Source organism: Tenrec ecaudatus, chromosome 1, assembly GCF_050624435.1.
Source record: "Tenrec ecaudatus isolate mTenEca1 chromosome 1, mTenEca1.hap1, whole genome shotgun sequence".
Lineage (NCBI taxonomy): Eukaryota > Metazoa > Chordata > Mammalia > Afrosoricida > Tenrecidae > Tenrec > Tenrec ecaudatus.
In genome coordinates, this window is record NC_134530.1 from 47698318 (window position 1) to 47710661 (window position 12344).

General features: G+C 52.3%; 1 protein-coding gene across 1 annotated transcript in view; it reads left to right on the forward strand.

Annotated features, from left to right (window-relative positions):
- NIPAL3 (NIPA like domain containing 3) overlaps positions 1-12344 on the forward strand; it is a 53239-nt gene that overhangs the window by 36757 nt on the left and 4138 nt on the right. Inside the window, exons 7-11 of the mRNA XM_075552519.1 lie at positions 543-639; positions 2388-2523; positions 4896-4984; positions 5356-5419; positions 8132-8226. Of these exons, the coding sequence (XP_075408634.1) occupies positions 543-639; positions 2388-2523; positions 4896-4984; positions 5356-5419; positions 8132-8226 (481 nt within the window). The remainder of the gene's footprint in view (positions 1-542; positions 640-2387; positions 2524-4895; positions 4985-5355; positions 5420-8131; positions 8227-12344) is intronic.

A 12344-nucleotide genomic window follows, 5' to 3' on the forward strand; every position in this document is an offset into this window, starting at 1 on the left:
ACAGAGGTTTAGAGAAGGTATGTGACTCGCACAACTAATTTGATGGCAGATCTAGGCTCAGACCTGGACCTCCCTCATTTCAGTTGCCATAGTCTTTCCACTCAGCGAGCCGAACACCTGAAAGGCTTGGTTAGGGAGATGAGGGGGATGGGTGGCTACTTGTACATTTGACGAAATCTCTCTCCTCGGTGAATAGGGGTCTCCCTCTTTGGCCCCGTTTTAATGGGACCCATAGAACAGTGAGAGCGGAAGACCAATCCATTGAACCCAGCCACAAGACAGGGCGACTATGAGGCCTTGTTGTGAGGGGAATGGGAACTTCCTTCTTGCTGTTTTCTAGATGTTAGTGTTTCACTACGTGATGATCTATTAGTAGTTGGGGAAATGCTTGATATTTCTGTTTCCTTTCGACTCTGAGGGGCTATGCCTTTCATAAACGGAGCGGCATAAGCTCTGGCCCAACCCACCAGGGTTGCCCAGTTTTGCCCATCTCTGCGGAGCCTGCTGACACCCCCCAACTCCCCACCCCACTGCTTCCCCAGCTCGTGGAGATCATCCTGTTCTGCTTGCTGTTGTACTTCTACAAGGAGAAGAATGCCAACAACATCGTTGTGATCCTTCTGTTGGTGGCGTTGCTTGGTAAGTCGGGGTCCAGGTGGCTGGAAGTGGGCCTGAAGAAACAGTGGGGTAGAGGGAAGGTGGACCTGCAGCAGGGAGATGTAAGGTGGGGCTGGGGCTGGACCTGCAGCAGGAGAAGGGAGGTAGACCTGGAGAAGGAGAAATAGATGTGGAGAAGCAGCAGCAGTGGGACGAGAAGTGGACCTGGAGCAGGAGAAGGGTGGAGGGGGCTGGACCTGGAGCAGGAGAAGGGTGGAGGGGGCTGGACCTGGAGCAGGAGAAGGGTGGAGGTGGGCTGGACCTGGAGCAGGAGAAGGGTGGAGGGGGCTGGACCTGGAGCAGGAGAAGGGTGGAGGGGGCTGGACCTGGAGCAGGAGAAGGGTGGAGGAGGCTGGACCTGGAGCAGGAGAAGGGTGGAGGGGGCTGGACCTGGAGCAGGAGAAGGGCGGAGGGGGCTGGACCTGGAGCAGGAGAAGGGCGGAGGGGGCTGGACCTGGAGCAGGAGAAGGGCTGAGGGGGCTGGACCTGGAGCAGGAGAAGGGTGGAGGTGGGCTGGACCTGAAGCAGGAGAAGGGCGGAGGGGGCTGGACGTGGAGCAGGAGAAGGGGGATGGGATGGGGGGAGGTGGACCTGGTGTCTGGTGTGCTGGGGCTCTTCTGCCGCCTCTTGGCCTGACCTCTCCTTTAAGTCACATTTTCCCTCTCTGAAAATAGCCACAGGGGCACACGCACATCATAGACGCTGGTCGCTGTTGCCAGCACACAGTGACCCCACACACAGTGGGTGACACACCGCCCAGACTGCACCAGCACGTGAATCAGACTCTTGTCGCCCATAGGGTGTTGACTGGAGCCCTGGGGTGTCGTGGTCACGTGTTGGCTTGCTAACCACAGTGTCAGCCATTTAAACCCGTCAGTTTGAACCGTTGGAGAAGGACGAGGGTTTTCTGAGCCCCTAAAGATTGACAGCCTCAAAAACCAAGAGTCGGAATTGACCCAAGGGCAGTGGGTGCGTTTGAATTTCAGAAGCCGATCTCCAGGCCTTTCTTCTGGGGCTGCAACTCCACTGACAGGTGCTCAGCCTCAGAGTAATAGGCGAGCTCCCGGCAGACAGTGAGAACGAAGCTCCCGCATTGACCAGGCCTCTGTGTGCTTCCTAAGGCGCTTCCCATGGCAGTCGAGTATTAGGTGAAAGCGATTTAAAAGTAAAGTGGCTTGCATGTGTGGGAAGTCTATGCACATATACATGAGAGTGTGCGTGCTAACATGTTTGCAGGTCTCTGGGCTCTAGAAATGTTTCTACAAACACACGTGAGTGAGCTTGGGGAAAAAAAGACAGACACCTGAACTCTTTACCCAGAACACGCTTTCCATGTGGCTGCTCTGAGAAGGACATACAGGGGAGTCCGTGGGCCCCTGCACACACAGGCCGCCTAGTATCCCACGGTGTTTCAGGCATGGCCTAGGCACTCAGCGTCTCTGGGTCATGCACGCCTTGCCTGTTCTCGGAGAGCTGTGATGTGGGTTTAGATGGAATCGCCTGTCAGTGCGTGGCTTGCTTCTCTCTGTGTCTGAGGGTGGTTAATATAGATACTGGGAGAATACGAAGGATCCAGCCCAGGCACTGTCTTCCCACTGTGTCAGCCACAGGGGTGAACACGCTGCCAGTGTCGCCTGTCTTCTTCTGCGAGTTCTCTGGGGTTGTAAACTGATGGGCGGGGTCTGGCAGGCTCCGTGCTCCTGAGCCTCCTGCACGCCCTTGTTCCACAGGGTCCATGACGGTAGTGACGGTGAAGGCCGTGGCCGGGATGCTGGTGCTGTCGATACAAGGCCACCTGCAGCTGGACTCCCCCATCTTCTACGTGATGTTTGTGTGCATGGTGGCCACCGCCGTCTACCAAGCCACGTGAGTCGATCGTTCTGTTCCTGCTGGGCCTCGCCTTGCAATTTCTGGAACATGATGGCATTTGATTTGAACACGCAGACTGACCCACTAGCACTAGGGTGTGGCATCCAGTGTGGAGAGGGACGCTGCAGGTGTGCTGAATTGTAGCTGGAGGGGACTTGGTCCACTTGGAAGTCTGGATTGGATGGGTTTGATTGTTTCCCTCTGCCTGAACATATGAGACTATGGGACCAGAGGCCCCCACATTCCCCATCTTCATCAAGGCAGGGACCCAGAAGATGCCATGCTATCACCATGAGCTAGGTAGGAAAGGGCAGGTGACATTACTTGTCCTCAAGAATCTCCCTCAAATACTCCCAAGTCATTGAGCAACAGAAGAGTCCAAAAAGCAGCAATGTTGAGGTGGTCCAGCTGTGCTGCAGGACTTCCTGCCCATCTCCCTCGCTGGGCTGGGTGTGCTCCCAGAGCCAAGGCCGGAGCCCCAGTGCCTGTCAGGGAGTCTGGAGCAGAGTAGGGGCCCCCGAGTCTGGGATGCGACATGCCTGTATGGGTACAGAGGAGGGACTTGCCTTGTACACACTTGCTGTGTGAGACTGGTTCCCCCTGTGAAGGTCAGAATCTGCAGTCAGCCTCCGGTTCACCGTCAGTCAACTGCGAAGCCATGAGGCATCACTGGAGTAAGTGTCACGGGTGGGCATTCAGTATGATGGAGGCTCTTTCCTCAGCACTCAGCCCTTGACAGGAGCCCCCTTGTCTGTTCCCCATCACGCCCCCCTTGGATCTGAGGAACAGAGGCAGAGAGGTAAAGAGCCTAGGCAGTGCTGGAGCTGAGATTTGGACCCAGGCACCTCCCAGCCCATGGCCCTTACCAGTCTGTTCCACTGCCGCCGCCTCAGCTCCTCTGAGACACAGGTCTCGTCACAGTGAATGGGGCCGGGGGAGCAGCCTGGTAAACAGACCATGACAGTCCACAGTCAGCCTTGGGTGTCAAGTTGGTCTTGGTGTGAGCAGCTGTTCAGTAATCACTCAGATGGTTTAGCATCTCAGAGGGAGAAAACGAGAAGACATTCTGTAATGATGTCAGTGTGTGTCTCTAGATAGACATTAAACCAAACCCACTGCTGTCGAGTCCATTCCAGCTGACGGCGACCCTTCCGGGATCAGGCAGAACTGCCCCTGTGGGTTTCCAAGACTGTAAATACGTCTTTCTCCTGAAGAGCACCAGGTGCTCTTGAACTGCTGACCTTGCTCTTAGCAGCCCGGTGCACAACCCACTAGACGGTAAATATTTAGAAGAGCAGACAGCCTCCTCTTTCTCCCAAGCAGACCTGGGGATGGGTCTGAACCACCAGCCTTGTGTTTACCAGTCCAACACCTTATCCACAGCGCCAGCAGGGCTCCGAGATGAAGGCTGTTGCTGTGGGAGCCATCGCGTTAGCTCCACCTCAGAGGGACCCTGTACAGTCGGAGGAGACACTGCCCAGCCCCGCACCGTCTTCACCATGGCTGCCTGAGCCCACTGGTGCAGCCCCTGTGTCCATCCGTCCTGTCGAGGGCCTCCTCCTTTTCAATACCCCTCCACTTTACCAGGCAGGATGTCCTGCTCCAGGGCCTGGTCTCTCCTGATAACATGTCCAAAGTGCATGAGACGAAGTCTTGCTGATCTTTGCCTCCAAGGAGCATTCTGGCTGTACGTCTTCCGAGACGGATCTGTTTGTTCTTTCGGTGCTGGCAGTCTTCTTCCCCAGCACCGACTCTCCTCAGTGTCCAGCTTCCACATGCACATGGGCTGGTTGAGAACACCGTGGCGGGTAAGGCACGCCTTGGTCCTCAACGTGACCGCCTTGCTTTCCATCACTCTGCAGAGGTCTGTGCAGCGGATCTGTCCAACACAGTGTGTCGTTTTATCACTGGACTGACGCGTCCATGAGCCCTGGTTGTGGATCCAAGGAAGATGAATTCCTTGATAAAGACTAGGACTAACTCTCTGTCATATCGTTGTTATTGTAACCATGGTTTTTTTAATTCAGAAGAAAATGATGGCAGCATTAGACCGTGTGCCGTGTGTTTTGTTGGCACATGCAGGAGAGCAGGCATTGCAGGATGCAGGAAAGAGAAGACAGCATTTCAGGTGATGAGGCCACTTAGCCAGAGATGTGAGACCCAGGCAGCATGGCCCACTTGGGGACCGTGTGTCTAGGGGAGAATGGAAGCCGGAGACACGCGGTGTCCGGTAACGAAGGCAGCACTTTCGCAGATCCACACAATGGTCCTGCATGCGCACCTTCCTCCTCCATACCCAAGTCTCCCTCCTTCGTCAGATCACCCCTCTGCACCCACGGTCCGCTGACCCAAGTGCTTTTGTCTTGAAGGTTTCTAAGCCAGGCGTCCCAGATGTACGACTCCTCTCTGATTGCCAGTGTGGGCTACATTCTCTCTACAACCGTTGCAATCACAGCAGGTAAGGGGCCTGGCTGCTCGCCTCCGCCCGCTCCACCCACTGCCCCCGGACTGTCCACTTTCACGGGGAGACTGCCTGATCAGTCTCCTGAGGGCCGATCTGCTGGTGATCTCCACCACCAGCCTTGCCGCTAGCAGCCCGGTGCTTCCCCAGGACACCGCCTGTTTCCGTTGGAAAGCCAGATGGAGAAGGGAGGGAGGCTGAGGGAAAGAAAGCCGAGAATCTGCTCCCTCGTGGCTTTTCCAGCAGGCAGGCCTATGCTGTGTTAGCAGGGGCCACCTTAGTGTTTGTCGGCCAGATTAGCCAGTCGAGGCACTGACCCTGGTGACTTGAGAGTGACTGCCTGTGTTGTCTCCCCCGTGGTGTTGCAGGCGCGGTGTTTTACCTGGACTTCATCGGGGAGGACGTGCTGCACATCTGCATGTTTGCGCTGGGGTGAGTCTCCCCGCCCCTCCCCACCCCATCCCTACCCCGGCCTGCTGCTCCCGGGCTTTACATGGGGAGCCCCAGGGCAGGTGGCCACTGTGTCTCGTGAATTGCTTCAAAGGTGCAGACAGCCCTTGGTAGCCAGGCGGGCTGCAGGGATGCAGGGCTCTGTCTCCAGAGGTGAGGGTCCTTCCAGAAGGGCTTCGGCTCCTCTTTGGGGCCTTAGGCGCCTTTGAGCTAAAAAAAAAAAAAAAAGCCCAGGACTCACAGCTATTGAGTCAAGGCTGACTCATAGTCATCATTAAAATGCACATTTGGACAAATGAAAAGCCTCTCCTTGGGTGGAAGACGCGCATTCTGAAGCAGAGAGAGAGAGAGAGAGAGAGAGAAAACCCCTTTTACACACATCATTGGGTAAATAGCAGGCAGATGAAACCGGCACTCTGTCACCATCATGTGGGAGGACAATTTGGGACTAACAGTAAAAAGTTGAGTGAGCACGCTTTCTAAGCCAGCATACCATTTCCAATCATCTCTCTTAGGGGAAAACAGTTGAGTGGAGACAGAAGAACGCATTGCAAGATTGTGTATTAACTTTAAAATTTGTATTAGCAAATAATCGGAAGTAACCTAAACTCCTCCCAGTGGTAGAACCTGGGTTAGAGATGATGGCATCTCCCGCATGCTGCCTGTGAAACAGCAAGGCCAGCCTCGAGATCCTGACAGAACAAGGCCTCAAACCTCGACTCACTGCCTTCAGGTCAATTCCCACCAGAATACATGAGCTTGGGGGTTACAAGCGTTTTCAGTGTGGCGACCTAACAATCCAGCAGCCCCAATATTAGGTATATACACCACCAACCCCCCAACAAAATGAGGTCACTTATTGGTAAAAATGATTTGTACAAGGATATTTATAGTAACTTCACTCATAATAGACCCAAATGGGAAACAGCCTAAATATCCACCAACGGGAAAGTGGAGAAACAAATTACAGATATTCAGCCAGTGGGATTCTACCTCCAAATTAAAAATAGTGAAATCCTAAGACATTATTAGAATAGATGCATCTTAAAATACATATAGATCAGTGAAAGCGTCCAGGCACAGGGAATACATTCAACTCACCAGGTGTTCAAGAACAACAATAACCAAAAGTTGGGTAACAGCCCATCCACAGCTGCCTGGGTACACGCAATGTGGTCAATCCATTGAGTGGAGTATGGTTTACATGAAAGAGAATGTTCTGATACATGGACGGACCTTGAAAGTGTGCTGAGTGAAATGAACCCGGCAAAAAAGACGAAAAGTGTATGATCCCATTATTTAAAACACAAGTCAGTTCTGAGTCTCAGCCTCCCTGCCTACAGGCGAAGGAGGCACCGCCCAGTGTGGCACCATGCTCGCCTTGTTGGGTCTCAGCCCATGGTTGCAGTCAGTGCCAGTCCGGCTCCTTGAGAGTCTTCCTCTTTTCCTGTGACCCTCTGCCAAGCCTGGTGTCCTTCTCCAGGGGCTACTCGCTCCTCATAATGCGTCCACAGGACATGAGACAGAGTCTCGCCATCCTTGCTTCTTCCACAGAGTCATTGATCCCTCTGGCATCGAATAGGCAAGCCCATTCCCACAAAGATTAGCGGATCCCAGGAGACGTGGGGAAGGGCAGATGGGCAGTTAAGCCACTCAAGAAGAAGCAATTCTAACCTGTGGTGAGAGAAGTCAGGGGCAGATGCCTCTAGGGAGCGGCTGGCATGGATTTGGGCACCAGGAAACTTTCAGAGTGGATGGAAGTGTTTGCTCCCCTAACCTGGACAGTGATTACCTGAGCTGTCCACCAGGTAAAACCCACCCAGCTGTCGGGTTTGTGCATTCGACTGCATGTAAATTAGACCTCCCTTCTTGGGAAGTAGGCGTGTTTGTAGAAGCGATGAGGACAGAGGGGAAAGTCAAAGCTCGGGAGAGTATACTCCTGCACCCACCTGGGGTCGGGGCCAGCGGAACACAGACCTCCCCAGTTTGGGCGGATGTTGACTTTCTAGAACTCGGCGTGGATGGGATTTAGGCATAAGCGGTCCTCATTTGTCGTTTATTGTTTTCTTCTGCAGAACCCAAGGCTAACTCTGAATCACAGTGATGCCAGGTCACATATCTAAGTAGAACCACGCTCCCTCCGGTTCGGGGTGTGTTTTAAAATAGTTTCAAAGATGGATAGGCAACGTGACCTTGGCCAGCTCCACCTTTGACGGGGTGCATGCGGTGACTGTGCGGTGCAACCAGCACCCTCGGAGAGCACGCGGTTTCCGTGGCAAGCTCCTGGGACTGCTGGCCGGGGAGGGGAGCACTTGGAGAGCGTGTGGCCCTTAGTATTCAACTAGCACCTGTGACGTCAGGCCCAGCAGCCTCTCAGGCAGCGCTTCTCAACCTGGGGGTCAAACGACCCTTTCACAGGGGTCGCCCGATCCATCACAGGAGAAAAATGACAGTGATGAATTAGCAACGAATGTAATGTGATGGTTTGGGGGGGTGGGGGGCACCACCCCGTGAGGAACTATATGAAAGGGTCACGGCCTGAGGAAGGTGGAGAACCCTGCTCTAAGGTCTGCTCCACAGCGGACCCTCCACAGGGCGCTGACCTTCCGCAGCCTGTGGGCCTTCTTTGTACCTGTCCCGCCAAACCCCTCTCCAACCAACCCCCTCACCCCAGAGACTGTGATTCCTCCCCAGGTGCCTCATTGCTTGCTTGGGCGTCTTCTTAATCACGCGTAACAGGAAGAAGGCCGTTCCATTTGAGCCCTACATCTCCATGGATGCCATGCCAGGTAACGCTCAAACCCATGTGCCCCGCTGGCAGCCCGTCCACGTAGACTGATTGCTACTTCCTGTTGCCAGCTGCCAGCCAGCCCCCCGGGCTTGGTCCCGGGAAGGTGTGCCGTGCCGTCTTGGTGTGACTTCCCTCGCTGTATTTATTTTGGGTTTTTTTTTATCTTGGTGTGTTGAGGAGGGGTTGTGACTGAGGCACCTGGTTGGCTTTGAGCACTTCCTGCCCATTCCCAAGTCTGTTTTAGGACTTTTATCAGAAAATCCTGATTCACCCTGGATGGAATTATGCTCTGCGGCACCAGGCTTCAAGCCTGCAAAGAGCCAACCCATCCTTGTAGCCAGAATGGAATGATCAGAGGGGAGGAAAGCAAGACGGCTGGAATTCAAAACTGCAACCTTGTCCCTTGGCTTCCACAAGGGAGAAGATTGTTCTCGAAAGTCAATTTCCCCTGGGTGAGAAGGTTCACACACAGGCCCAAACCCAAATGCCCTCAAGCCCCGGCAGTGCTATGGATGCATGGAGCCCAGCGGGGAGCAGTGGGGCCCCGGAGGACTTAGGGGAGGTGTCTGTGTGCCAGAGCGATTCAGATTTAGAAATGATAGGACAACAGGCGGCCCCTTTGAGCTCTGCTAGCCGGATGCTGTGGACCCTACCTTTTCCCTCGACAACTCAAAATTAGCTTTTACCTTAAATATACAAGGGGGCACCCCAAAGAAGCAGAATTGCACTAGGAGAAGTGGAACTTTCGTAGTACGCATCCCCCCCCCCCCACTATGCAAGCATCGAGCAACTTGCTCTGAGTTAGTGCACCCAGGGGCATCTCCTGGGAAGGCTCTCTCTGATCACAGTGAATTTTTTCCTACAAAAAGGTTCACTCAAACCTTGATTTTTGTGATGGCCGATTTAAGAGAACAGTGTGCAGCTATGAAATTTTGTTTCCTGCTTGGGAAAAATGCTGCAGAAACTGTTTTGTGATGTTAAACACACTTACAAGGACAGCGGTATGGAAAAAAACTCAAGTATACGAGTGGTTTTCTCATTTCCAAAAAAAAGGTGAAATGTCAATTGATGACAAACCTTGTTCTGGACATCTTGTCAACTTCCAAAATGGACAAAAATGTTGATTCGTAGTGCATTTGGAGTTCATTCCACCAGGTCAGACTGTTAATCAAGCTTTCTATTTAGAGCTTCTGAAAAGATTGCATAACAGTGCTTGACCAACAAAAGGCCTGATTTTGGCAGACGAAGGACTGGTTTTGCCATCAAGACAATGCACCTGCTCATGCAGCCATCTCAGTGCACCAGTTTGGGGCAAAAAACAGCATGCCTCTCTTGCCCTGTGCACCTGGCTCACCTGAACTTGCTCTGTACAACTTCTTTTTGTATCCACAAATGAAGCAGGACATGGAAGGACAGCAATTTGATGACATAATAGAGGTGAAGAAAAAAACAAGGGAGGTCCTGTCCGCCATCCAAACAGATGAGTTTGAAAAATGTTTCCAAGAATGGAATCGCAGAATTGATAAATGTATTAAGTGTCATGGAGAGTACTTTGAAGGTGATAAAGGTGGTTTTGTGAAAAAATTTAAATACATAGCTTTGAAAAAAATTCTGGGTTTTTTTTTTTGGGGGGGTACCCCTCGTATAAGTTAGAACCCTTTCCAAAGCAGTGAGTCTTGCCCTCCACAACCACAGTCTCATGGACAAACGTGAGCACAGTGATGCCCTGGGGTCCCGCTTCCTAGAGGGCAGGTTTCCCAACCCCTCTGGAGGTGCTTCTGATGCAGGTGGTGCTCAGAGCTGGCTGAGGGGCCCCAACATCACGGCTCCAGCATTTACGCGTCTCCTTTTTGTTATCGCTTCGTATCTTGCAATGAAGCTGTTGTCTGTCATCCTCGCTGTTAACCAGACTCCCTGCTTCTGTGAACTCCACATCAGTCCTCCTATCTGGCCCAGCTTGTTAGATGCGTGCATAAAAATCACCATAAATGAGGTCTGCATGGGGCGCAAAGGTGCCCCCGAGGAGTCAAGTGCATGAGCTCTAGTGCATGCACTTGTTAAACCTCTAACCGGGCTGCTCAGATGCCTTTTTTGCTTCCTTGTTTCTCGGCTGTGTTCCGGATAGATGAGGGCGCTGGATAGCTGAATTCCAGATAGGTGAGGTGTCAACTCTGTGTGCAAATGTGTGGTGCCTGTACACGTATACATGTGTTTGTGTGTTTATACAATTTGTATGTGTGTGTACATACATATATGTATGTGTAAATATTTGCCTATGCATACATAAAGGATGTGTTTGCCGGCGGGACGTAGAAGGTAACCTAAGGTAACTTAGATATCAGCATTCTGTAGTCTGTCTGTGGGTGTGGTGTGGTACTCTGCTTCTTCTCTGTAGCTGTGACCAGTGGGGAAGTCAGATCTTGAAGGAGAGCCTGCCCTCCTACTGTGGCTTGCCAGGACACCTGTGATTAAACGGGTTCTGTACCATGACAAGCTTGGATTTGGCCTTCAGATAGACCTGGGTTCTAATCCCAGCTCTACCTGCTACCCACTGTGTGACCTTGGGTATATACCAGGCCCTCCCACGACTCCTGACCCTCACGTGGAAGTGGGGTTTCCTTCGTGCAGGTGATGGGGAAGGGGAGGGACTATGTGAAAAGGCTCCTTGCACTGTCTCTGGGACATGGTAGATGCCTGACTAGATTTGGTTTTTAGATTTTAAAAACACTTGGAAATTTTCACATTCTGATGTGCCCTTGATGACAAGCAAAACATGGACACTAGAACTGCTGAATAATCCAAACAGAAGCCAGCTTGCTTCTCTAGTCACTCCGGTGCTGGCCAGCATCATGGCCTTGCTCTAGGCTTCCCTAGCTTGACAGCCTGACAAGCTGTTCACGTGGTATTCAGATTCCGAAATGCCACTGTGTAGAATTTGGAGAAGCCTTAAGTCATTCCGGCACCTGAACGGCTCTTAAAGAAGAAGAAGAATAGCATCCCCAGGGGCTGAGAGCTGGCCTGGTGCTGGCAGCTGGGTCTTGGCGTGCTTCACTTGGACATATGCAAGCTCACAGGTCACCAGCCTCAGGCAAGGCCACTGTGTGACTGTGAGGGAGGAAGAGCTCAGAGTGGCCCTCTGTAGCCATGTCTAAACACAGACAGACATAGCCCAAGCCACAAAGATGGCCAGCCATCGCCGTGTCCTGGTCGATGCACGTGATATAGCTGTTTCTTCACCACTCACTGTAGTCTCAGCTCAGTCTACCTTCCGTCTGGACATGATGCAATCAGATCCCCCAATTAGAGGATTATCACCACTTCCTGACAACATTAATTTTTTTAAAAAGGCCTCACTTCCTTGAACCCGCTCTATGATCAATCCTCAACACCTCTCTGTGGAGCCCCCACAGCCGCCTAGAAACACCCCTGGATTCCAAAGCCGAGCTCTGTACCATAAAGTCCCCAACACTTGATTTTTCTTCCAGAAGTAAATGGCCAGATCTTTCTTATGAGGCATGTCTGTGTATACATAAACCTCCAACCTCATGGTTAGCCATCAGACAAGTTAATAGATTGCTCTACCCACTCAGACTCCAGACCTTAAATCATGCCCTTCAAAGCCCACTGATAAGTCCTGTGTAAGATGGAGGCAAAGGTTCTCCCAGTAGCAGGGCCTCCCTAAGCTGTTTACAGACTGGATGAGGGTCTGGGCATCAGATCCCAGCGCTGGATCTCATTAGCTGTGTGACCTTGAGCAGGTTACTTCACCTCTCTGCTTTCTTATCCAGAGAAAGAGGATAATAGAACATCTGTGATGGGATTGTTCGGGGATTCAGTGTAGGGAAGTCATCCAGTTGTTCAGTTAAAAATCTGGACATTGGCCTTTAAACCACCACAGTTTTAGCCTTGGCTCTGGCACTTTCTAGCCGTATGACCTTGGGCCCCCCCAAAAAAAAAATTCCACCCACACACTTTTCAACCCACCAGCCACCCAGTTCCCATCTAATAGACTCGACACATGGCAGAGCCCCATGGGGTTTTCAAAGTGCAGATCTTTCTTCCAAGATACCTATGAGTGGGTCTGGACTGCTAACCTTTCACTTTGTAGCCTAGTGC